General features: G+C 45.5%; 1 protein-coding gene across 2 annotated transcripts in view; it reads left to right on the top strand.

Moving 5' to 3' along the window:
- Positions 1 to 26,238, top strand: part of ERN1 (endoplasmic reticulum to nucleus signaling 1) — an 81,453-nt gene that overhangs the window by 12,414 nt on the left and 42,801 nt on the right. The window contains exons 1-2 of one of the 2 annotated variants that reach the window (XM_043905031.1): positions 5,562 to 6,869; positions 16,030 to 16,150. Coding sequence is in view for 1 of the 2 variants with exons in the window: in XM_043905030.1 (XP_043760965.1) it covers positions 16,030 to 16,150 (121 nt within the window). In the remaining variant the exon portion in view is untranslated. Of the gene's footprint in view, positions 1 to 5,561; positions 6,870 to 16,029; positions 16,151 to 26,238 lie in introns of those variants that run through there. The other variant, XM_043905030.1, reaches the window with a different exon arrangement.

Here is a 26,238-nt window from a genome sequence, read left to right as displayed (position 1 = left end):
CATTGACTGCTCATGTGTGTTTGCAAATCCTGAGAAAAAATGAGGTATTGAGTATAACTGTTGTCAATTTTTAACAGTAACATAAGAAGAGAACGTTTAAAAATCTGTCAAGGAACCTCAGAAGCCCCCGTGACTCAGGGGACAGAGGCAGCAGTTCTTTGATTTTTGTGATGTTTCTGTTCTCAAATACACAGGTGGTGTGTATATATACGTGTGAGTGTGTGTGTGTATATTTACAAACAGAATTAAATAGTTTTTACCTATTGTGGATGTATTTATAAAATCTCCAGATAAACTCAAGTACCACAAGAACAGTATAAGGCCAAGTTTAGGGAATCTGACGTCGAAGTCACCACCTCCTCTAAACAATCCAGTGACCTCACCCAGTCCTTCCGTTAGGGTTCATTTTCTTTCCACTTGCCAGGGTCTGGTTTTGCAAAGAAGAAAATGGTTTTCTTTACACAGAGAGGTTAAGAACATGTTTATCTGTAGTTTGGGTACTGGAACTGGGAAACCAAACCACAGTTGCTTCTGACACCAATCCTGTATCATCTTTATCTGACGGTTCAGTACTTGGAAGTCTCTGGGGCTTTCGGTACTGGGGTGAAGTTCAATCACTTATCGGATTTGTGGTTTGGAGAAGAATAGAGATCTCCCTTTCAGATTAGGAGATGGTTGGTTCAAGAGTCTATGGCAAGGACGTGCACTTGAGAGTCACCTACCTCCTCCCACATAATATAAGTCCATTTCTGTGGTGTTTCTTTTCCCCACCCTGAACCTTAAAGTGAATCAGATTATTACTATTATAATTTTCAATGTTGCAATAGTTCAAGATAAGTGGAGAGACTGGGGTGTTGAAAGACCAGGACTTTCATGACTGTGTTCAAAGGCATCAGGACTTCTAAACACTCTCATTTTCACTTGGGTTTGGGTCATGTTTTGATTGACTGAGGACCAAAAGAGTCCACAGTAAACCATGAGGAGAGATGAGGGCCTGCTGAACCCTGGATTGTCCTACTTCTGAGCTAAAGGGCACGCCCAGCCCAGTCTTCTTCAGAGAATCGGAAGCTGACGCACAAAGAAACTGAATGATTTGTTCAGAGCTCGAACCAGGACATACATCCCTGTGCCCCGCTCATCTTTCAGCTTCATTTACCCAAATAACATCTGTTGAGCTTGTGACAGTCTCATGGAGACACCTTGGGGGTTTTTAACTTAGAGTTCCATGTATTTTTCATTTTTGACTGCACCGCGCAGCATGTGGGATCTCAGTTCCCTAACCAGGGATCAAACCCATTCCCCCTGCAGTGTAAGCAGAGTCCTAACCGCTAGACCGTCAGGGAAGTCCCTTCACTTGGAGTTTTAAGGATGAATGGGCTTTGGAGTTGCACGAACACAGGATGGGCCAAAGAGTGAGCGGCAGGCCTGAGCAGGGACATGTGCGCTCAGAATCTTAGGCAACTGCCCTGGGCAGGGCCCGGGCATGCTGCCAGGTCAGCTTCCAGGAGGCTCAGTCTTGGAACCGGCCATCTTTCCCCCTGTACTGCACTGTTTCTCTGCAAGATGGTAAAATCCTTGAAGGCAGGAGTCTCACAGACCCTGAGGCTCCAGCGCCTCATGGAAAACAGGACCCTTCTTTCCGTGTTACCTGTAGGAGAGAAGAGTCCAGCGTGGGGGTGGGGGTTGAAATAAGCGAACCAGTAAGTTGGACATAGAGGAGTCAGCCAACAGGAAGAAGAGTGAACCAGGGAGTGCCTGGAAGAGATTGATAAATACTGCCTGGCCTTGCCAACCCTCCTGAGTAATGTGAGCCCGTGATCCAGGACTCAGCCACGACCTGGAAGGTTAGTGCCCCCACCTCCCCGCCCTGGATTTCTGCCTCCTGTAGAGAAAATAGCCCTGGAAGTGACTGCAGTTATTGCAGAGGGAGCCCCACCTTCCCCGCCACCGGAGAGAAGAGGGAGGGGGCGCCTGTCACTCCTTGGCCTCCCGAGGGGGCCTTTGTGATCCGGTGCCTGGGGTCTGGCTGGAGAAGTGCCCCACATGACGGGTCTCAAAAGCAGGAGAACTTGCCTTGAGGTTGCTCTGTGGGCCATATTTCATCACAAAAACAGTCTCATTTATGAAACTCTCCCATGAGGTTTCGGTGTGTGATGCTCCTATTCAGCTGTAAACCAACTAAGCAACACGAGTCCGACGTGAGTCTAAATGGCAGCACCAGGAAGACTCTCCTGGGCTGTGAACAGACTGTCTGGTGTATCTAACGCTTCGCCTTGGAGGAGTGGTTTTCCCCCTCCAGGTCTGCCTTGCACCCGTAGGAACAGCATGCCCTCCTGCTCATTCTGTGAGCTGCACAGGAAACAAAGAAAACGTGGATTTTGTGACCCACTCCGTCCAAGTACACACTCAGCCTGTTTTGTTTTTTTTTTTTGCCACATCGTGAGGCCTGTGGGATCTTACTTCCCTGCCCAGGGATCAAACCCGTGTCCCCTTCAGTGGAAGCTTGGAGTCCTAACCACTGGACTGCCAGGGAAGTCCCTACACCCTTGGCCTTCTCTCTGCTTCCCCAGCCCCTCCTTGTCCCAGTAACCCCTCTGCTCTCTCTCTCCAGCAGCACTGGCCTGATAGGTCCTCAAATCCAGCAAATTATTTTTAGTCTCCAGGCCTTTGCACAGGCTGTTTCCTCTGCCTGTGCAGAGATTTTTCCCTTCTTTCCACCCACCTCCCAGTTCCTGCCGATCTTCATTCAGTTGTTACGCCTTGTGAAAAACATTTGACACTGTGATCCATGCCCCCTGCAACACCAGACCAGATCGGCTTCTCCTGATACACTCTCGTGGTTCCTGGGATGTCCCTTTTATAGCACTTACTGCAATTTGCCATTCTGTTTGTGCAATATTTTTTTCTTACTCCTGTGGTCCCTTATTAGACGGTAAGCTCCATGAGGGCAGGAATCAGATCATTGTTGTGATTAGATCCTAGGGTCTTCAGTTCAGTTCAGTCACTCAGTCAACCCCGTGGACTGCAGCACGCCAGGCTTCCCTGTCCATCACCAATTCCCAGAGCGTGCTCAAACTCATGTCCATTGAGTCAGTGATACCATCCAGCCATCTCATCCTCTGTCGTCCCAACTCTTAAAAAATTCCTAGAGTCTTACACAGCCTGAATTAATGATTGATTAATCATTAATCATAAGAGCTGACACTTATGTGATGCTAACTGTACACTAAGAGTTTTACACATTTTAACCCATTATATATTAACTCACCAATGCTTTGAAATCGGTATTATTGTTGTCCCCCATTTTACAGGTGAGAAAACCGAGGCACAGAGAGGTCAGTGACTGCTCTTCTTGCAGACACGTTATACTGTTCGGGCATAAAACATGAAACGTAGCAAACATGTGTTGAACTGTTCAACATCGTCAGAAAATGAGGGCTATTGCATAAGTGAGTTTCCAGGTAATTCAAATACAGCCCTAGACCTGTGGGGTGGACACCTTTTCAGCAGTTAAACTATTCTTCCTTCTTAAATACCACAAACCAAGCATTTTAACCTTTTCTTGATTATTCTAGAGTGTTAGTACCAGCTCTTACATTATTGCTGCCTTGTCACCACCAGCTTTTACGTTGCCTTGTCTGCCCACAAGAGCGAAAGATGGGGAGCACCGGAGGTTTGGGACAGAGTGGATAATCAGGTTTTGAGTTTTGTTTACTCTCTGTTGGTATCTTTGGCCAGCACCAGTTTTCTTTAATAAAATGGTCTTCCCTAATATTTACGTAACTCTCGTCTTTGACATCCTTCATATTTATTTTGCTCTCTGAGCATTCAATGGGATACTGCTATTGCTCAGTTTTCAGAAGAAAAAGCAGAGTAGGAAGCTTAGCCACCTTGCCACACAGGTCACTTGCCCATGGAAGCCATTCTTCTGGCCCCGAGAAGTTGGCAGTGGAGGTTGGATGACCTCCAGAGAAAGCAGAAACCTGACAGGGATGGAGCCTGTTGGTGGCAGAGCAAGTCCTGTTAGAAACCTGTGCCCTCTCCCCTCCCGGCCCTGGACGGCTGTTTTTCCTTCTCCGGAGGGAGTTCAGTCCTCCTTGGTGTCTGGAAGGGCTTCTTCCTTGAACCCAAAGGCGTGGTGTCCTCTTGGGGTAACTCTTTCCTGCTCCCGTTTCCTGCCCACCATTGATACGCCGGAGGAAGCAGCAGTCCTTCCATCTCTGGCAGTTTCTCAGGCTGCAGTTTTCACACCACGACTCCGTAGGTCTGGTTGTGCCAACAGTCTTCCTAGCAGTTTCTGACACTTTCCTATCTCTGTCCAAGTGTGTGGGAATTGCACTGGGATGTTTATATTTGCCTCTCAGAAGAGCCTAGAAAATAGAAACCTATGCTGAGAGTTTGGAAATCCCATGCCATAAGATTTTATTTTTTATTTATTTTAAAATTTGTTTTTGTTGAAGGATAGTTGATTTACAGTGTCGTATTAGTTTCTAATCAAACCAGCAGAGTGATTTGGTTGTACATATATACATATATATACACACACATTCTTTTTCATGTTCTTTTCCAATATGGTTTATCACAGGATATTGAATATAGTTCCCTCTGCTGTACAGTAGGATCTTGTTGTTTATAAGATTTTCTTTGCCATGAAAAAGTCAATATTTTTGCAAGCATCTTATTCCTGCAAAGTGAAGCTGTCACGGCTCGCTGCATGAGGCTCATGAGTGTACATATGTCATTAAAATGGTCCTCCATGTTCAAAAGGAGTCGTTCGGTGCTAATCAGTAATGTGCGTTTCCTTGGCGCTGGCATTAAAAGAGTGACTCACTTCATCAAAGGAATGGGCAGTGGCCACTGTATCATCACCGTCATCATCAAAGAGCACTTTTTTTAAGAACCATCAGAACGGGGCTGGATAAATGTATTTCAGGAATTTTTTTTTTTATAGTGGCTAAGTCCATGACCTCTAACTTTCTGTGATGTGATCCCAGCCCACTTACATCTACAGTGGGATCTCAGGAATTTTTTTTTTTTCTCTATCTCAGGAATCTTTATCCAGAACATTTTTTTTAAGGCCCCATCCTGTATAATTTGCAGTGCCTTTGGTCTATTGGGTGACTATGTAGAATCTACAAATTGTAAATTTGGTGTCTCATCTGAAAGATCCCAACCCCTTCCCCATCAGAACAGAGTGTTGAGCTCCAGCAAGACTCAAAGGACTCCAGGCCTCAAGTAATTGAAGCCTGTGTTTCTCAGAGAACCGTGACTTAAAGCAGTGAAATTATAGTGTGGTACAGTGTGCAGTGGACCAGGAGGCGAGGCAGAGAGACCTTGGTTCCAGTCCGGTTAGCAGTCTGTGGTGCCTTGGGCTAGTCACTTCACTCTCTGGGCCTTGACTCCTCTCCTGTGAACTGAGAGGCTGGGGTAAGGTGACCTTCTCCAGTTCTTTTCGTCGCTGAAGTTACATATCCCAGAAGCTGTAAACAGCCCCTGCTTGTTCGATCTGTATTGTCTAGGACCATGTGGATTTCCGGGACCATCAGCTAACTGGAGAGGGGAAGGTGGCCTGGTGGATGGGGCGAGCCGGGCAGTGGATAATCCTCAGACGTACTTCAGACAATGGGGACTCTTGTCTAGGGGAAAGTCGATCTGGCCAAGGAGCTCAACTTCAGGCAGATTTCATAGTGTTTGACTTCCATTATAAAGCTTGGCAACATCTGGCAAGCCTAGGTGGCAATTATGTCATAAATACAGTTGTTTGTGGATAATGTTTATTCAACTAGAGCATTTATCCACTTTCTACTCGACCCTTTCCATCCGTCTCTTGCAGAAAGGAATCTCTTACCAAGTTTAAAGAGCAAAATTGACAGTTTCAGATTAATTGCTGTTATCAAGACTGAAAAATTTGGTATCTAATTGAGCCTTTGTTTTTCCCTTGGGGTTTTCGTAGGAAGACCTCCTAATAATAGGTTTAACTGCAGATGAATGTGCTACTCACAGAGATCAAATCTGGCTTTTTGTAAAGCTGGTAGTCCCCTTATGAATTTATGGTCTAATCAGACATTTATTGGTTTTGTTTGTTTATGATGCTGCTCCATGAAGGTAAGTGAGCCTAATAGGAGTCTTAGTTTTTTCCAAGGCCTGCATTGCTGCTGTTTCCCTTCAGTAAAGAAGACTGAATAATAATAGTGGTGAGACGTGCGTTCTAAATCTCAACCACTAAATGATGGTGAAACCTTGGGTTTTAGTTTTAATATTAATAAAACGCTTAACAACTTTAGAGATTCGATATCACACTAAGAACAGGGCTTGGTACCCTGACCACAGTGTGGTAAAGGATTTCCTGTAGCACCTTTCCTGCCCAAATATATATGCTCCTCCCCTGGGGTCAATATAAGTTGATGACAGAGGGACCGCAAAGACAAATGGAACTGCCAGCTGCTTGAACTTAGACACTTAGCCTGGGGCCCCAGAACCAGTTGGGGAAAGTGTCTTCACCTGTTTTGAAATGAGCACACGTTTATCGTCAGAAATGATATGGACTTACAAGGAACCTTTTATCAGGCTGCCATTAAAGGAGCAGCCTAGACCACCAAGAATTAACTGTCTTGGGTGGTGGTTAATTACACCACATGCAAGAATTGCTGCAAATACTAGTTTAACTCTCTCGGTGGCTGAGTTTGGAAACCACACAGCACTGCTCAGTTAAACCTTGCCCTTTTTCTGCGTCCCATTCAGACACCTGACTCCCATCCAAAGCAAATGTCATGGTTACCTTTATTGACCTGATGTCAAGAAACAGCAGCCGATGTGCTGATTAGAAGGAAATATATACAGTTGACGGATTATTGCTGACCTAAGCACAGGTAAACAAAGTGTATCAGAGTTTGGCATGATTTTTATCCTAGACTGAAACCATTAAAACATAGATGCAGTTAAAAGTCTCTTTAATATCACTGGTGTTTTAATTCTGTTCTTCATCCTTAGTCTACTGAATTGGGATAAACTCAATGAGGTTTCTGTGTCACTGTGTACAGATGACTGTATAGAAGTCTCCACATTTGAGCTGAGGAGTGAAAGTTGCTCAGTCGTGTCCAACTCTTTGTGACCCCATGGACCATACAGTCCATGGAATTCTCCAGGCCAGAATACTGGAGTGAGTAGCCTTTCCCTTCTCCAGGGGATCTTCCCAGCCCAGGGGTCAAACCCAGGTCTCCCACATTATGGGCAGATTCTTTACCAGCTGAGCCACAAGGGAAACCCATACTGAGTACTTGGCTCTTAATTCAGGTGTGTCAGTGAGACGGGGGATGGGAAGCAGGGTTTGATTAGAATAGGGAATCAGAGCTTCTAATTATTAATGTTAGCAATAACGCTTGGAGGTGAGAAGGGCATTGGGTGCCAGGGGATGTGCCAGTGCCAAGGCACCATAAAGAGGAGAGAAAATAAGACTTGCGTGTGTGCATGTGTGGGTGTGATGAGGGAAATGGTTCTTATGGATAAGAAAGCAGAGGATAAAAATTAAAAAAAAGAAAAAAAGAAGCAGAGGATAACAGAGGATGCAAACTCTGTTACACTTTGTTGGATCTGTCTCATCAGACCTAAGATACCCTCAAAGGAAGGGCTTTGGGAGCTGCTAGTCTAGCCTGCTCCACTGATCTTGAGTGGGCTTCATTTTTCAACAGAAGACTCTTATGTAATGGGTGTGTGCCGGCATTTACTGGGCACTGATTTCAGTCGCATGCTGCTTTGGAGAATTCTTGGTGGTTTTTTGGCCATCGCTGGGCAGTCTTCTGCCATGTGGCCAAATATGACAGTACCCGGTTAGTAGTTTTGTGAAGCCACCAGAATTGCAAAGGGCCAGACTCTGCTAGAGTCTGCAGCCGGAAGTATATAATATGGCTGCAAATAGAATTGTAGACAGAGATGTCTTTTTTTTTTTAATCTTTTAGGGCCTGCCAAGGGACTATGTTACATAATACTGTTTTGAGGAACTTCCTGCTAAATTGCACAGGTTTCCCCCCCCCCCTTTTTTTTGGTGGGAAGCCCTATAGGACTGGGATCTGGTATGACGAGCCAGAAAGTGTCTTACCCATAAGCTCTCAAAATAAGCTCACCCATCCTGTGGCTTTCAGCTGGGTATAGCCCACAGGAGGATCCAGTCTACTTGTGATTTTTCCACACCTCTGCTTTCTTATCCATAGGAAACATCTCCCCCATAACACCCACACACGCACATGTACAAGTCTTATTTTCTCTCCTCTTTATGGTGCCTTGGCACTGGCACATCCCCCAGCACCCAATGCCCTTCTCACCTCCAAGCGTTATTGCTAACATTAATAATTAGAAGCTCTGATTCCCTAGCACATTCTAAGTCCATTTGCAATTTATTATTCTACATTTGGTGACATGCAATCTTAGTTGTTCTCAAGATTTCCCCTGTCCTAAGTAGTAAAAGCAAAATAGCTTGGAAATCTTACCTGTGGAATCCTTCCTTCACTTGCATGCCTGTCTCAAGTCTTAGTAATACTGTAATGGATATTCATCAACCAACCAAAAGTCACTTTACCTTCCCTTTACCTTTATGGCCTGCTGTGCAGTGGGTTTGAGCCCGGGCAGGGAGCCTTGCACTGCACAAGGCAGAATGGTTGTTGGTGGCCGGTTATAGGTTCCAGGAATTTAGGTGCAACTCTGTTGTATAAGGATTTTCTGTTGGACACATGCCAATATCTTTGCTCAACTAATACAAGTGTTGTATTTTCAGTTTGGGGGAAGGGTTTTCCTAACTTTGGTGGTGGCGGTTTAGTCACTCAGTTGTGTCCAACTCTGCGATCGTACGTACTATAGCCCACCAGGCTCCTTTGTCCAGGGGGTTTCCCAGACAAGAATACTAGAGTGGGTAGCCATTTCCTTCTCCAGGAGAATCTTCCCGACCCAGGGATCAAACCTGTGTCTACTGCATTGCAGGCAGATTCTTTATACCAGGTAGAGTATATATGTTCAAAGACACAATCATTAGACTCTTTCTGTATGGGGCTCAGGCTTGAAAACTAGTAAAAATATTCCACAAGAATAACTTAGAACGTTTAGAATCACCCTTTAATCTCTGCTTATACCTCAAGCATACTTAAGCAATATTTCCATGTTTTTATTTAAAAGTTTTATGGATTTATTGTGCCTTAAAATATACACTACCAAGGTAGTGAACTGTCACATTTTAACTATTTTCCAAATTAAAATTCTGCTTTTTATGGACTTGGCCTTTGTGTCTTTCAGATAGAAATTAAGTAAGTAAAACTAAAAGTGAGGATTATGTAATGTAACCGTAATCTAATGACCATGCAGGAAAAAATTAGTTTAAAAAAAAACACCAACAAGCAAAAAAATCCCACCTCTCAGCAAATCCTGGAAATCAGTGTGGTACAAGAAAAATAATACCATTTTGTAATTAGCCAGATTATTGTATTCTAATGATTATAACTGGTTTGGGTCTGTTGGAGTGGAGGTGAGAATGGGAAAAGTTTCACAGGAAAGTGCCTATAAAGATTGAGCTTTTGGAGATGGACATTTGGGTTAGATCTGATCAGGTTGCACGCCACCTGAGAAGTATATGGCTCTCCTGTTCACAGTGTGCACATCCTCTTTATTTTATTTTTATTTTTTTTTTTTTTGTGGTCTCCCCTTGTGGCTCAACTGTAAAGAACCTGCCTGCAATACAGGAGACACAGCTGGAGCCGCGGGCTCGATTCCTGGGGTCCTGAGAATCCCTTGGAGAAGGAAATGGCAACTCACTCCAGTATTCTTGCCTGGAAAATCCCATGGACAGCCCATGGGTTCTGGAAAGAGTCTGACACGACTTAGCAACTAAACAACAAGGACACACTAGTTTGGGGATAGACCCAATACTACAGTATCATGTGTAGATCACTTTGGACATCTGGGTGTCAGACACGTGTGTGCATGGCCCCACTTCTTCCCTCTGACTTTGAGGTGAAAGGTCTGTGCCAAGTTCATTGATCTTGTTTCTGACCATTTTTATTAGGTAGTCTGTTAACCCGTGGGCTGGTTCTTGAAATATGTGTCTGAAATTTAAGAATTGTATTTCTTTGGAAAATGCAGCCTCTTGAAAAACCCTACTGGGGAAGCACGGGGCTGCCCTGTGTTCCGAATCTTAGAGCAGCACGCGGTATGCTTCCTGCTGTTCATCTTCGGGGGTCAGAGGGTGGGTGCAGGGGAGGAGCCTTGTCAGTGGTAGCCTGACAACTGCTACCAGTAGCCAGACCCCAGCTTTGTAGGCTCTTCTCCAGCCACCAGGGAGCTGCCTCTGGCCTGACCCGTCCCAAGTTCTAGTTCAGAAACTGGTAGGTCTGGGGCTTCCCTGGTGGTCCACACTTTGCCTGCCAGTGCTGGGGGATGAGGGTTTGGTCCTTGGTTGGGAAGCTAAGACCCCCACACGCCTAGTGATAGAAAAACCAAAACATCAAACAGAAGCAATATTGTAACAAGCTCAGTAAAGACGTTCAAAATGGTGCACATCAAAAAAATCTTAAAGGGACCTCCCTGGTGGTCCAGTGGCTAAGAATCCACATTCCCAATGCAGGTGGCCAGGGTTCAATCCCTCGTCAGGGAACTAGATCCTACATGCCTAGACTGCAACCAGACCCGATGCAGCCAAATAAATAAATATCTATTTTTTTAAATCTTTAAAAAAAAAAAAAGGTGTGTTAGAGGCCGTTTCATTTGTTTTTGTGCTACCTAAACACATGATTTGTGAATGTTTGTATAGACAGTCCCTTATGTCTGTACTAAACAAAGTTATTCCAGAGCTTGTTTTAGGAAAGACTTTTTTTTCCTTGCCTGAAATATAAACATTTGAATTCATTAATGCAGGAGCAGCTGACAGTTAGCTGAGTTTAGAATATTAGAAAATGAGATTGTTGGAGACTTAACTACCTTTTAATCATCTCTGTATGAGCAGTTGGTAACTGCGTTCATGTCTTTTGTGGGAAATGCAAAGCAAGTGGTGCATTTTAATCTTGCTTTATAATAATAAAATTGAACATGAGGATCTAGCCCGGGAATTACATTTTCAAGGAGGCAGCCCTGGCTGAGCCAAGTAGCAGTGAGGACTGGATTTTAGCAATGGAATCAACCTAAGTGAAATAAGCTGTTTTTACAGGCACACATTTCCCCAGCATCATCTGGCCCAAATTGCCTAGCTCTGTGGTCCTCAGATGGGGCATTTCCAGAGTTGTTATGTCAGGGTCACCTCATGTGAGAGGGCCAGACTTCCAGGAGGACCAATTAGCTAATGGATGTCTCATTTTAGACTAGACTAGATTACCTGCCACGGCCTCCACCATGTCACTGCAATTACTTTTTTAGAAGTCACCAATGAAGCCAGGAGTATATAACCCACTAGTTTGAAAAACGAGGCAGATTCCAGGCTGATTGGCAAGATCAGCCTTTTCCTTTCTGCTCTTAGGCTCTCTGGAAACTAGTGTGTGTAGCTCTGGGGCCTGAAGCCCTTTCATCCATTGCAGGGAAAATGGAACACCAGCAGGGTGAAGGTGATATGCAAGACCATCACCATGAAGCAGTGTGCTTAAATGTCTCAGGTCCACATAGTTCTCAGCAGTGCTCAGTGTCCCACACAGCGTTTAGTTGCTTATTGCATTCACGTGAGTTATAGCAACTTATCACTTCGCCGACAAAAGTCCATGTGGTCAAAGCTATAGTTTTTCCAGTAGTCATGTACGGATGTGAGAGTTGGACCATAAATAAAGCTGAACACCGAAGAATTGATGCTTTCAAATTGTGGTGCTGGAGAAGACTCTTGAGAGTCCCCTGGACAGCGAGGAAATCAAACCAGTCAATCCTAAAGGATATCAACCCTGAATATTCATTGGAAGGACTGATGCTAAAGTTGAAGCTCCAGTACTTTGGCCACCCAATGCTAAGAGCCGACTCACTGGATAAGACCTGGATGCTGGGAAAGATTGAGGGCAGGAAGAGAAGGTAGGGACAGAAGATGAAATGGTTGGATGGCGTCACCGACTCAATGGACATGAATTTGCACAAACTCTGGGAGATAGTGAAAGGCAGAGGTGCCTGGCATGTTGCAGTCCATGGGGTCACAGAGTCGACATGACTTAGCGACTAAACTACCACAACAACAAATAGCAGCTGTATCTGAAGGCAAGCATTTTAATGCTTTAAAAAATGCCAGGAGAAGAAAAAGGCAGAGATTTTGTAGTATTAAGTTGCCTCATGAGAGACTAATGCTGCTCAGAGTGTCTCTTGCTAATTTGAAACTGTCAAGAGCTTCAAAGAAGAGAAGAATCTGCCTGGTGTGATGGGGTTTGTGATGTCGCTGTGGACATTGTGATTAATTCAGCATTCTCAGTTGCTAAATTCGACCTCCAGCCAAACCTGGTCTTTCTGAGATTTTTAGAAGACCATGTTAGTTATGCGATGAGTGTTTTATTTCGAGTCACCAACCAACCATGGACAATTGCTCTTCCTGTGGTTTCCAAGATGCTCAGACAAGGCAGGTGGTTTTCGTTTCCATGCCAATAGTGGAGCAGCACTGATATGTTTTAGTAAGTTTTGGCCCCTTTTAGTATTAAGACTGTGATGAGATGTATTTGGGGGCATTTAGTTAATTATAGTTGTACTGTAGGCTTTAATTACAGTGAAACTCTTCTGTTCTCTGGATGCACACTCTCTGACTCGGAGACCTTTGTGTTTCTAAACTCCTGTCCCTTATTTGGTGGATTTCAGTGATCAAAGGTGATTGGGTTACCTAATACCCTGAGGTGGAAAGGGCTTCTGGATTTAGGGGCTCCCTGAAGGTCCTTTAAATCCCAGCTTCTCTTCCACCTGCTAACTTATCCATCTCCTTTCTATGATCATATTATAGAAAATTTAGAAAATAAAGGAGAAAAACTAGGGCTATAATTTTACAATATTTTCATTTTTTTTTCTATAGGTATATTGAAAATACTTGTGTGTGTGTGTGTGTGGGTGAGTGTGTGTATTTAGGACTGTTTCAGTTTCGAGGGACAGAAACTTAGCTCCAACAAGCTTAAGCAAACAGGGGAATTGATTGCACGGGTTGGGTGTCCCTGGGCCCAAGGACAGGACTTGGCCAGGTCTGAGAAGTGTTGGAGGCCAGGGTCTTTCTCCCAGCTTTTCTGCCATGTTTCTTCTCAACCTTCTTTCTGTCTTTATCTTTCTCTCTCTCATCCAGCTTTTTCCACATGGAGAAAAACATATCCACAGAAACCTCCCGAGTTTAATTCCCTTTTCTCTTCTCTGAGTTTAATTTCTTAGTACTTCAGCCACCCAGATTGTTCAACCTGCTTCTGGCGTGATTCCTAAGACCTAAGAATGGTTGTTCCCAGGGTAAGTGTGTGACGGGGTGGGGGGGGGTTTCCACCTGTTGGCCCCCAGATATGTATACATGTTCCCATTTCATTTATTCAACCTTCACACTACCCCCACCTAACTTAATCCCACCACCCCACATCAAGTCGCAGACCCATTCATTCCCCTTTGTCAATGGAGGTAGCCCCTCCCCTGGGGTCCCAAGTAGCTCCAGCCTCAGTGGTCATCATGGGGCTGCTGTTCTCCAGGCCAGGTGCTCCAGGTGATATGTGTTCAGGTGTGAGCAGGTCCAGGTGAGGCTACTCACCATCCATACCCCCTGATCCAAAATAATTTTAGACAGTTGGTGTACAAGACTTCGGATTCTGCCCAGGGCAGCCACCACGTTGGGGCTTCTGTTTTCCTAGCCAGGTTGTACCGAGACCGATCTCCTGCTTGCAGAAGTGGAGTTAAAAGCAGATTCTTCTTCTCAGCCTTAAGGCTTAACCTGGAGAGTAGATTCAGCAGGAACCGTAAGGCTTGCAGTTATTTCACTCATCCCAGGTAAGGGGCCCTCGCCCTGGGCAAAGTGGAGGGCAGGGCTTCTCCCCTGCAGGCCAGACACAGGCAAGAGGTAGAGGCGTTCTGGCAGCTGCTTGGCCCCTTTGCCAGGGGGTCTCCACATTGGAAAAGGAATGCAGGCACTGGAGGTTTGTCCCACCAGCTCAGGCTGCCCTGGAGAGAGCCATCTGTTTCAGTAGATTAATTAGTGTCATCCTGGCTTTTACCAAGAGTGACCAGGTATTTTGGGGTTCAGGCTCCCAAGCACAGTCTTTATGTTTCATGCTAAAAGTCAGCCATACTGCCGTATTTTTAAAAAAGCATTTGTGCCAAAATTTAAGCTGTCCCAGTGTAAGCAAGTTGCATTGACCCATTTTTAATTCAAGACCTGCAGGAACCAGCTGATTGGTGTGACAGTACAGTGACAAAGAAGAGAAAATCTCATTACAGGCGGCGTTGCTGAGTGGGCCCAGACTTCAGAAGGGAGTTATCCTGGAAACCGTACCAGCTATTGCCTGCTTGTGCGTGTGCGTGCACACACACATTCGCTCCCATGGAAACCATGTGGATGAGTGTACAGTTCCTAGCAAACCTAGAGGACAGGCAAGCAAAAAAAAAAAAAGCTGTCCAGTTAATCATAACCACAGCGTACATTAAATTTTGGATTCTATAGTTCTCATGTGACAACACATACAAGTTTTTCTCTATATTGTAGATTCTTCCAAGGGCCATTTTAATGATTACATAATATTCCGATGACTGTTTGTGTCCTAATTTGTTTCAGCCATTTAGAAGTGTTCAGGTCTTTCCTGTTTTTTTGTGTGTGTTTATAAATGGGTTTTGATGAGTATCATTGTGCAAAGAGCTTTTCCCATAGCTGGACTTAACTTCTTTAGGATGTAGAAGAGGAACTGCAGAGTCAAAAGCATGAATGCTTTTATGCTTTCTAGAAAGATTGCATTAACATAATTTTCATTGCCAATCGATAGTGGATGAGAAAGTGAATTTCACGACCTTTGGTTATTTTCTGTAGAATATTTTTAAAAATTCATTAAAGATTAAAGGTACATTTTAATTTAAATTGTATTTTTATTATAAGTGAAGAATAATTTGGGTTATTACGGCAAATTTTTAAGAATTATTTTTAATTGGAGGGTAATTGCTTTACAATATTGTGTTGGTTTCCGCCGTACATCAGCATGAATCAGTCATAAGTATACATGTGTCCCCTCGCTCTTGAATCTCCCTCCCACCTCCCACCGCATCTCATCCCTCTAGGTTGTCACAGAGCACCAAGTTGAACTCTCTGAGTCATACATTTTCTTTTATGATATGTCTCCCTCAAAATCTTGGTGTTTACTATTATATAAACTCTTTCTATAATGAGAGCTGTTTTTCCTATTTTGCTTTAAATATTTCCCCCGAATTCCTTGTTGTGGTTTGTTGTTGAGTCGCTAAGTTGTGTCTGACTCTTGCAACCCCATGAACTGTAGCCCACCAGGCTTCTCTGTCCATGGGATTTGCCAGGCAAGAATACCAGAGTGGGCTGCCATTCGCTTCTCCAGGGGAATCTTCCCGACCCAGGGATCAAACCCAAGTCTCCCGTGTTGCAGGCGAATTCTTTACCACTGAGCCGGATTCCTTGCCTTTTAAAATTTCCTAAGTTGTGTGTCGGTGTGTTGGCATTCTACTTTAGCATGGAATCTTGCAAGATAACCAGGTTTCAGAAAGTAAAATATAGCCAAGAGAAGGAACTCAAAGCTGAGCATATATACTTTCCCCAGCTGTTTCAGTGGAGGCTGGCCTTGGACCATTTCAGAGTCCCCTGTCCCTGACATGTTAGGTCATTAGCCCTTGTGTGGGAAGGACTGTTGCTCAGATAGAATAAGGCAATCTGGTTCTAGTCCAAAACCAGCTGTTGTCCAGACACATGCCCTTGATGGGAACTTCAGCTCGTCAACCTTGGTTTCTTCATCTGTGACGTGGTGGATCTTAGAAGGATAACTTTTCGGGTAAGGGGGGTGCTGGTCTGTGGTTATGCACACCCAAGATGAAGAATCACATTGACCACATCCATTCTTCCACCTCTCACTGCAGGTTTTGGGGAGTCCCAGCACTGTGACACTTCCTGAAACCTTGCTGTTTGTGTCAACGTTAGATGGAAGTCTGCATGCCGTCAGCAAGAGGACAGGCTCTATCAAATGGACTTTAAAAGAAGGTAATTGGGATTTGGTCCTGGGGTGACATGGACATTTGCTCGGCTGCTTCCGAGGAAACATTCCAGAAAAAGAGAGAAACAGTTATACATGATTTTAATAAACTAAAAAAGGATAAGCGTCAAAGAGAAGAGAGGAAGTGTACACAAAGGGTATGTTTACAACCTGAATTGTGATTATCCACTCAGGGCATCAGTTGAGACAACCTTTGTCTTTTTTATTATTATTATTTTTTTTTACAGTTGTCTAGATTGCATGTATAAATGGCTCTAGGCTTTTCTATGAATAGTCCTGGCTGGTTGGTCTTTACGAAGACATACTACATTAATTTTTTTTTTTTAAGTTCTAATGATTAGAATCTTGTAATCATAATTATAAGAAGCGATCTTCTTTAACCTCAAATTACTCATTTGTTTTTATAGAGGCTGAAATAACTGAGGGCGGTAGGATTTGACATTCATCCAAGCTAGTCACATTATTAGCTCTTTACATTGAGGGAAGTGGAAGACAGAGGCTGTTTCTCATTTACTCTACCAAGCTTCCATTTTATCATCTTGTCTTCCTGGTGATGGTAGGCAGCGTGGACTCCATACAGCTGGGAAATCATATTCAGTTCCCAAAGTAATCTTCCTGGATAAATGCCAGGCAAATCCCAGGATTGGGGGCTCTCAGAGTCATCTCTTTTATTCCATCCTATCGTAATTGTCCTTTGGCCGTAAATTCGGGTCTGACTGGTATGTTCTCTTTCATCACTAAGCCATGACTCATTATTCTCTTGAACACAGCAAATGTTTTTCCTTCATTAATAAAATGTTCCAAAACAGTGTTTTTAGTTGGAAAAATATTAGCATATATCAGAAGGTCACACATCATCTTGTCCATTCAGCAGCAAACCTAGTTGCCATCCACAGATGCTGGCAGCTAGGTAACCAAGACTGCCCTGCCTCACCTGTCCGGGCCAGCTTGGATCAGCAAGGACTTTAAGTGATGGAAAGGACCAGGTCCCTCAGGAGCGAGAGCCCACAACAAGATAGGAGAGCCCGGTTTTGGCAATGCATTACAGGCTCCCCGAATATTGTCTGTGCTCTCATGTTTAAGCAGAGTTCTTTATATTTCAGAATGTCTGATTTTGTCCAGAGATGAAAATCAGCAAGTCACAAAAGGACTGAGATAAACATTTTTGCTGTTAAATATGAGGGCTGTTCCCTTAGTTTCAGTATTCCCAGGTACGACTTTTTTGCCCCCGAGCCACTTCATTCTTCTGCTTTGCTTTTTCCCTGCGTGTATTGTTTTAGATCGATCTCCAAGTCTTAATTTTTGCAAGTAGCCTTGCCTGTAGCCAGCAAAACTGTGTCCTGCCTTGTTTTTTACTTAGCCAAACATAAGAAACAATCTGTTCTCTCCTGTAATTTAGAGCTGAAAGAACCTGCCTCCTTTTATTTATTTGTTTGTTTATTTTTTAAAGATACTTGAGAAATATTTGTTTAGCTGCATTGGGTGTTAGTTGTGGCACGCAGGATCTTTTACGGTGGTGCATGGGCTTAGTTGCTCTGCGGCATGTGGGATCTTTGTTTCTGGGGATGGAACCTGTGTCCCCTGCGTTGGCAGGCGGATTCTCAACCACTGGACCACCAGGGAAGTCCTTTGTCTCCTTTTAAGTTTAACGCAAGTTTAGAGAACTCTAAACTCTATTTGTGAAAGATACTGTGTGGGGCCCAAAGAGTAAAAAGACAGCCCCTACCCTCAAGGAGCCCACAGTCTGGAGGGAGACATGACAAGTACACAGAACTTCAAGAGGGAAGCAGCCTTGTAACCACCGCAGAGAGGTGCTAGGAGACCATCCCAGCTGGGCCAGGAAAGGCTCCATGTATGCAGCGGAGCCTTGCTGGATGCATCAGATTTCAGTCGCGTGGAAGCCTGGCGGGGAACAAAGGAGGCACCAGCCTGGAGTGTGGGGACAGGTCTGGTTTGGGAGGGGCTTGGCGATGGAGGTGGAGGGAGGCAGACTGAGGGGATGTTGAGGCCTGTGGCAGCCTCTGAGGCATTTGTACTTGGGGGAGCAGGAAGCTGGGAGCCATTCACACAGCTGAGCAGGTGAGTGACTCAACAGGTGCTGCAGCAGTGTGCGAGGAGAGGCAGACCTGAGGAAGGGGGCAGGGAAAAGGGAAGAGGTGGGAAGGATGAGAGGCCTGCCAGAAATAGATTCAGGGGAACCCAGCAACTGGTTAGGTAGGCAGAGCAGGCAGGAGTTAAAAGACACTTGCGGGCAGAATTAGAGAAAGTTGATTAAGACCTAGGAATTCCAAGTAATGAAATTCAGTTCAATTTAATTCAGTGAAATTTCAGTATGTTCTAAGTCTCATTGTTTTTCTGAGAATAGATTGGCTGATTTTAGCTGAATTCAGCCCTGGCTAGTATTGACAGCACCCCCACCCCTACCCCTTTTTTTCTGGCTATGTAGCTTGTGGAATCTTAGGTCCCCAATCAGTGATTGAACCCATCCCCTCTGCAGAGGAAGCATGGAGTCTTAACCACTGGACCACCAGGGAATTCTCTGTCTCTCTGTATATTTTTATACAAAGATTAAAGATGGTAACCTATAGAGACCCTGAATTTTCAATTTAATTTTGATCTTGCAATTATAACTAAAGATTTCAAAACCATTAATATGTTAGTGAAAGGAGGATGAAAACATTTAAAAAAAACCCTAAGATATTGACATCTGGTCCCATCTCTTCATGGCAAATAGAAGGGGAAAACGTGGAAGTAGTGACAGATTTTCTTTTCCTGGGCTCTAAAATCACTGTGGATGGTAAGTGCAGCCATGAAATTAAAAGGTGCTTGCTCCTTGGAAGGAAAGCTATGACAAACCTAGACAGAGTATTAAAAAGCAAATGACATCACTTTGCTGACAAAATTGCATGTAGTCAAAGCTATGGTTTTTCCAGTAGTCTTGTATGGATGTGAGAGCTGGACCATAAAAAAGCCTGAGCACCGAAGAACTGATGCTTTATGAATTGTGGTGCTGGAGAAGATTCTTGAGAGTCCTTTGGACACCAAGGAGATCAAGCCAGTCACTTCTAAAGGAAATCAACCCTGAATATTCATTGAAAGGACTGAAGCTGAAGCTCTTAATACATTGGCCACCTGATGCTAAGAGCCAACTCTTTGGTTTTCCAACCCTGATGCTGGGAAAGATGGAAGGCAAAAGGAGGAGGGAGTGGCAGAGGATGAGATGGTTAGATAGCTTTACTGACTCAATGGATGTGAATCTGAGCAAGCTCTGGGAGACAGTGGAAAACAACAGGAAGAACATAAGTAGATTTATAAATGTATCCAGCTACTCTTCTAGACCCTGAAAATACAGCAGAATCCTTGCCCTCATGGAGCTTTCATTCTATGGGGGAATCAGATAAGGAGATAAAGTACATAGTGGCGATAAGAGCTGTGGAGGCTACTGCACCAGTCCAGACAAGGGAGGTTGCGGGCTTGGGCCTGAGTGGCCATGGTGAGTCAGATTGAAATGGAAGAAACTTTCCGATGCAGACACCTCTAAGTCATCAAACTGGGGTTCTGCAGAACACTTACCTGTTATTCCATTTTGTGGTTTCCTAACTGTTTACTTTTTTCAGGGACCAAGAAACTGGGAGTGATTTTTTTTTTTTTTTTAATTTCTATCCACAGAATGGTTTTGGCAGGTGCTTTTGTTCCTCAACCAAACATGTGCTGCTGTTCCCAGAAATGGAGATTTTTCACAACATAGCAGCAAACTCCACTTAGTACAGAAAACAAGTTCTGTTTGTTTTCGGAAACAGATTTGAGTCCTGACATTTTCCCGTAGGTGTGATCCCAATAAGCTGTGATTTTGTAACTGCAACAGCACCACTGTCTGTCTCTGAAATTTCACCACTGAACATGACTGAGTGTGTTTCATTTCTGCACTCCCAGCCCAGACACAAACTGAGAACGTCGCTGTCATGTTCTGGGTTAGACTCATTTCACAGAGCTTGCCTCGGCCTGGTGGAATTAAAGGACTCTCTTTGGTATTGCCATGACTGGTTTAGGGCTTCTTATACTCCCCTTGGAGTCTGACACTCAAATCTTTATTAAACTTCAGATGGTTCTGTAGCAACCCCCACTCCCATTCCCTTCCATCTCCTTTCCTGTAATAGTAGGTCCAGAGGACTAGGTCTAATTTAGAACCATATCTTTAAAAAAAAAAAACACATTTCTTTATTTGGCTGCTTGGGGTCTTAGTTGTGGTACACAGCATCTTTTGGTTTCAGCATTAGAACTCTTAGTTATGGTGTGTGGGATCTAGTCCCCTGACCAGGGATCAAACCCAGGCCCCCTACACTAGGAGTGTGGAGTCTTAGCCACGGGACCACCGGGAAAGTCCTTAGAACCATTCTTTACTAACTATAAAAATAGCTACCCGTGCAGCCAGAGAGGTCCACACTCCTGAGATTCCCCCTAAATGGTTAATATTGGAGATTTCTTATGAGGGAAGGATTAAAAACAAAATTAGTTCTTTGAAGCCTGAAGAACATCTTCTCCTGTGAATTTCCAACCCTGTGCCTCTGTTCATAGTTCCTACCTGTGCTGACAGTTATGGGCCACCCAGGCCAGAAAAGAGCGATGCTCTGCCCCTTGGTCACCCAGTCCCGTCACATGGTCTCATGGAGGGCCTCTCAAACCTGACCCCTCCTCCCGGTCCCCCTTGCCAGTGTCTTAGCCTGGCTCTCAACATGCACTTCCTGGATCCATGCAGCAGCTTCCTGACCACCATCCCTGCTGCCTGCCTCACGCTCCCCATCACCCAGCACATGGCCGGCGGACACACCCTCTGAAAAGGCTGCCCAGACCATGCTGCACCCCTGCTGAAAGGTGTTGCTCTAGGTGTTGTCCATCGCAGTGCTCCTCCGAGTGTGGTCTGCCCACCCGTGTTCCTCGCCCGTAAGGAGAGAAGTACAGAAGGGAGCAGAAGCTTCATTCCTGGGGGGTTGGACTTTTCAACAGTTGGCCCTGGTCCCAACTGGTCCCCACAGTCAGTTGGAGAAGCACTGGGCCCCAGGGTGAGGTCTAAGCTCCTGATCACACCTGTCAGCCCCTTCACAGTCGGCTGTCACCCACCTCTCCAGCCTCAGCTACTCGTTGCCGCCAGGTCTCGGAGACACGGGGCCTTTGCTTATGGCCTCTCCCCACCAGCGGCCTGCAGTGTTGCCCAGGCCCCCTTCCATCCATTAAGGCCCCTTCACAGCTCACCTCCTGGACGCCTGCTGCAGGGTGAACCCCTCCCTCATCAGGCTCCAGAGGCAGCGCGCTGAAGCCTCTGTACCGGCCCTTCCTGCTTCCTGTGAACTTCTGGCTATGTTTGTCCTCCTGGTGGATTTCTAACTCCTTGAAGGAGGGGGTCTCAGTAAACTTCTAAGACACCCAATGCCGGCTCGGGCCCCAGGGAGAAGCGGGCGAGGCTGGGCTTTGCCTCCTCAGGATGCGTCATCATGTTCCAGTTACTGATCTTGAGCTGCACGTGGCTTTTCATGACTTTCTGCAGTTGGTTTTCTCTCCTGTTCTTCAGGCAGGGTTCGTGTACCCCAAGAGTGTTAGCAAACCACCCTCAGAGGCTTGAGAGAAAACTGTGTGACACTCAAGAGAAGGGAGGTTGGGAAAGGGACCGACGTTTCGTTAGTAGTTCTAATCCATTTTCTCTTAAGGAATTTTCTAGGCTTAAGATACACCATCACTGCCTTTGTCCCTAATTGCCAAAGCACAGAAAAGTGTTTATTTGTTCTCCATTGTTTTGGAGGACTAAAAATTAAGTTTCTGAGAGGGGCTGTGAGAGAGGCCTGTTTCTGCTTTTGAGTCTCTTGAAAAAGTATTTTCTTTTTTTGAGTGTTTTGCTTTTTATCAAGAGAGTCTAAACATACACAGACCAAGAGATGATGACCTAATGAACACTCTTGCACCCATCACTTAGCTTCAGTGAGCACGGGCTGGTACACAGCCTCATGTATCTGTGCCCCCATTCACGTCCCTCCCTCTTGCCTGGGGTTTGCCTCAGAGCAATATGTCCCATGTTATGGAGGGGCTTTTGGAAATAGTGGTCTCGGGACTTCCCTGGTGGTCCAGCAGTTAAGACTCAGCATTTCCATTGCAGGGGACTCAGATTCAATCCTTGGTTGAGAAACTAAGATCCCACATGCTACGCAGCATGGCAAAAAAAAAAAAAAAAATAGCGATCATCACACACAGTAGCAGAGATTTCAGCTCCAACAGGCATTCTCTGCAATGTTCCTTGGTGTGTTTTGGAATACAGTTGTGAATATTGAAGCTCAGGATAAAAGGCCAGTTTTGGCTGTGACTTAGTTACCATCCTCTTACTTACCTTTGGGAGAACACTCTCATCACTCCAGAATTGAGGCACTGGGGCGGAGTCCCAAGCATTAAATCATCTTGTCCTCCTTCACGATTGGTTATAGCTTGAATTCCTTCGTGGTTGGTTGTAGCATGCAGGGTGTGTTTTTCGGCCTGAGTTAACTTCTGCCAAGGCAAGGATGAGTGAGACCTTAGAATTCGACAACCTTTGGTATGATGGCTGGTTTTTCAGATTATGTTGGTATTTCTACAGGATCATCTTCATCAAACATGACATTTGGTGACTTGCAAAGATTGTCGTTGTTTGGTTGCTAAGTCCTATCTGACTCTTTTGTGACCCTGTGGACTGTAGCCCACCAGGCTTCTCTGTCCATGGGATTCTGCAGGCAAGATTATGGGGGAGGGCTGCCATTCCCTTCTCCAGGGGATCTTCCTGACCCAGGGATCAGACCCAAGCCTCCTGCACTGGCAGGTGGGTGGTTTACTGCTGAGCTACCAGGGAAGCCCCTCGAAGAGATTACCCCGAAAGAAAGCTTACGGCCCCTAGTTCTGATAAGATTTGGAATTTCACTGTGGATTTTAAGAGCTTCTGATCAGAGATCTATTTTAAAACGCTCTTGTCATGTAAGCTGAATTTTGAGGAAAATTTGAGACTTGCTGCCCTACAACTTGGACCTGACAACTTTCATGGGAGTTTAGGGCACAGGTTACCCAAGTTCCTTCCCTCTGGAGGAAGGAAATGGGCCGCCGTTGGGGAGAAGGAGTCCCTAATTGGTTCACTTGAGTGCATGGACCATATTGAGGAGACTTAAGTTTTGAGTTAAGGTGGGGGAGTGCTGAATGACCTTGTTTCTACCAATAATTTTTATGTAAAAAAAAAGGATACTAGACCCTTAAGCATTTTCTTGAGGAAATGGCAGCTTTTTGCGTGCAGACTAACCAAGCTAGCTTCACCATCAGTTGGGATTAAAATCTCCGTGTCCCCTTAAACTCATTCCGTTTCTTCACTTCATTTTTCTTATCGGGACTAAATTCTGTTGATGTTTTTATTCCCCTCCTGTTTGGTTCTGACCACCCCTCCTTTCCCCACCCCACCCCCAAACTGTCTCAGACCATCTGACTGGGGTTATGGCCTTGCCTTCCTCACTACCCTTCGTTTTTTTCTTTATTTGTTTTCTTCTTGCTGTTGCTTTTTGGCTGCACCACGTGACATATGAAATCTTAGTTCCCCAACCAGGGATCAAACCCTCTCACCCCTGCACTGGAAGTGCAGAGTCTTAACCACTGGACCACCAGGGACACCTCCTACGCTACCCTCCCTCTGTGCTTCCTGCTTCTTTCTCACATCCCCTTTTGTCCCCTGGTGCCTGCCTGTCTTCACCTGCCTTCAGAGTCTTGTACCACATTTCTCTTCTCAAAAGCCTCCGGCTGCTCCCTCCTTAGTGCCCACCGCGCCACATCCCAAGGTTTTCACCCCTTTCTTCTCCACAGTCTCTCCGCCTACTGTCCACCCTTTGTCGTTTTTCTCCTAGAAGGAAGGAGGCTCTCAAAGACTGGGTATACCGGGAGGCTTCCAGGGAGCATAGAGCGGTTGGGACTTCATCTGTGGTTTTTCAGTGCTTCAATCCCTTTGAAGAGGGCCAGCCCAGGACATTTCTGGTCACTGCTGGGGGGGCACTGAGAAGGGTCTGGTTTGCAGAGTTTCTAGCTGACAAGACATCTTACTTGCTCCTGGAGAGGTCTTCCAGTCGGAGAGGAGGCTGGTTTGTGTCTTTTAATATTTATTTATTTGGCTGCATCAGGCCTTAGCTGCAGCATGGGGGATCTCTCTTGCATTAAATGTGGGATTTCTGTTGTTGTTGTAGTGCACAGACTCCAGTTGCAGTTTGCAGGCCCTCTAGCCGTGGCTTGAAGGCTTAGTTGTCTTGCAGCATGTGGGATCTTAGTTCCTCAAACAGGGATCGAGCCCACGTTCCCGGCGTTGCAAGGCGGACTCTTAACCACTGGGCCACCAGGGAGATCCTGAGGCTGTTTTTTGTCTTTGACATTTAGTTGGCTGCTTCTGGTCTTAGTTGCCGCAGGCGGGATCTCAGTTGGGTCATGTGGGATCCTTCCTTGCGGCGCCTGAACTCTCTAGCTGTGGCTCTTGGGCTCCAGAGCCTGTGGGCTCATAGTTGCTCCAAGGTGTGCGGGAACCTTAGTCCCGACCTGGAATCGAACCCTAGTCTCCTGCACTGCAAGGCGGATTCTTAACCACTGGACCACCAGGGAAGCCCCGGGGCTGGTTTTAAATGTGGGCTGCGTCATGGGCAGCGGGGAGGTGGTGCTTTGGAAAGAAGGGTGAGGAGGAGCAGGGCAGTAAAGCCCGCACCCACCTACATTCCACCGGAGAAGCAATGTGTTCCAGAAATATCGGCACTCATCTAGGGACGGGAAGGATGCCATAGGGATCCTTGAGCTCCAGTCAGATGGCAGCCTGTTCTTGCAGCCTCTGTAATCAAAGCGATCTGATTTCTTCCCGCGTGAGAGTGAGTCGGCCCAGAGTCACCTGCAGAGAGAGGCCATCTGCCCCAAACTCTGGTCTGAAGCGATGAACTCAAATGGTGACCGACTTCATCGGAGAGATTTTTCTGTGTTGAGGGAAGCCTGAAATGGTGCTGACAGGGTCCTTCATGCTCCTCCCCTGGGCTTCTCTTCTCTCTTCCAGCCTTGGGACATTATAGGATCAGGCTGTCAAGATTCATGCTACAGCTGAGGCTGGGCAGGAAGAACAGGTCTTTCTTTTCAGACCCTCCCCGCCACATCCCACCCCACCCCCCTCATCCCCCCACCCCCCTCCCAGAAAGGTATTCCTTAAATAGCTCCTTTTTTTTTTCTTTAGCTTCTCTTCTTAAATTTTTTTTTTCATTTTAGGAAAATGTCAACATACACAAAAGTAAAGAGAATAGTATGAAAGTCTCAGGTATCCAGCTTCAGTGACGACTCACACATGACTGTCTGCTCCCCCCATCTCCATCATTTGGAAGCAAACGCCGTATCATTTTTTCCCCGTAAATTTAAATAATTTTTAAGTGTGAGTGAACAAACAGAGCTACACCTGAGCAGCTCTTTTTTGCTTTTATCATGTAGGTTTCTGTGTGGAAAAGCCCTTCTCACTAAGATAAACTTATCTGAGTGACTGCATTCCATGTACGACATTGGATATCTTAAATTATCGACTTCCTTACATTCTACAGACAGCTTTGCCTGCTGAGTATAAGGGGAGCAAAGACCCTGGCAGCAGTTACACAGGAGTGCACGTTGTGATTATTCACTGAACTGTCATAAGCCCCAGGCACTTTGCCGTGTGTATTTCTCAAGAAACAAACTAGATGGTCCCTGCCCTACAAAGTGCTTAAAATTCAATCCAGCCCCCAGATCTTTGAAAACCAGAGAGGCCACATGCAATTAAGTACCTGTCACCTGAGAAACGTGCTAAGTGCCAAGTGCAGTGGGCGCTCAGTCTTTGGTTTCCTGGAGAAAGGGGCATCTGAAGGCCGCGCAGAGGTAGACGGAGTTCGGCAGGTGATGGTGACCTCAGAGACAGACAGGAAAGCATGGGCTGAGTTCTGGGAAGAGTTGCGATGGAGAAGAATTAGACCCAGGTTTTGCAGAGCCTTGAATACGTAAGGCCTGTGGTCCCCCGTGTGCTGAGGGGCCCTGGGCACACAGT

The sequence above is a fragment of the Cervus elaphus genome, chromosome 5 (genome assembly GCF_910594005.1).
Source record: "Cervus elaphus chromosome 5, mCerEla1.1, whole genome shotgun sequence".
In the NCBI taxonomy this organism is placed as follows: Eukaryota; Metazoa; Chordata; class Mammalia; order Artiodactyla; family Cervidae; genus Cervus; species Cervus elaphus.
Note: the sequence above shows the minus strand (reverse complement) of the source record. Positions and strands in the feature narration are given on the sequence as shown.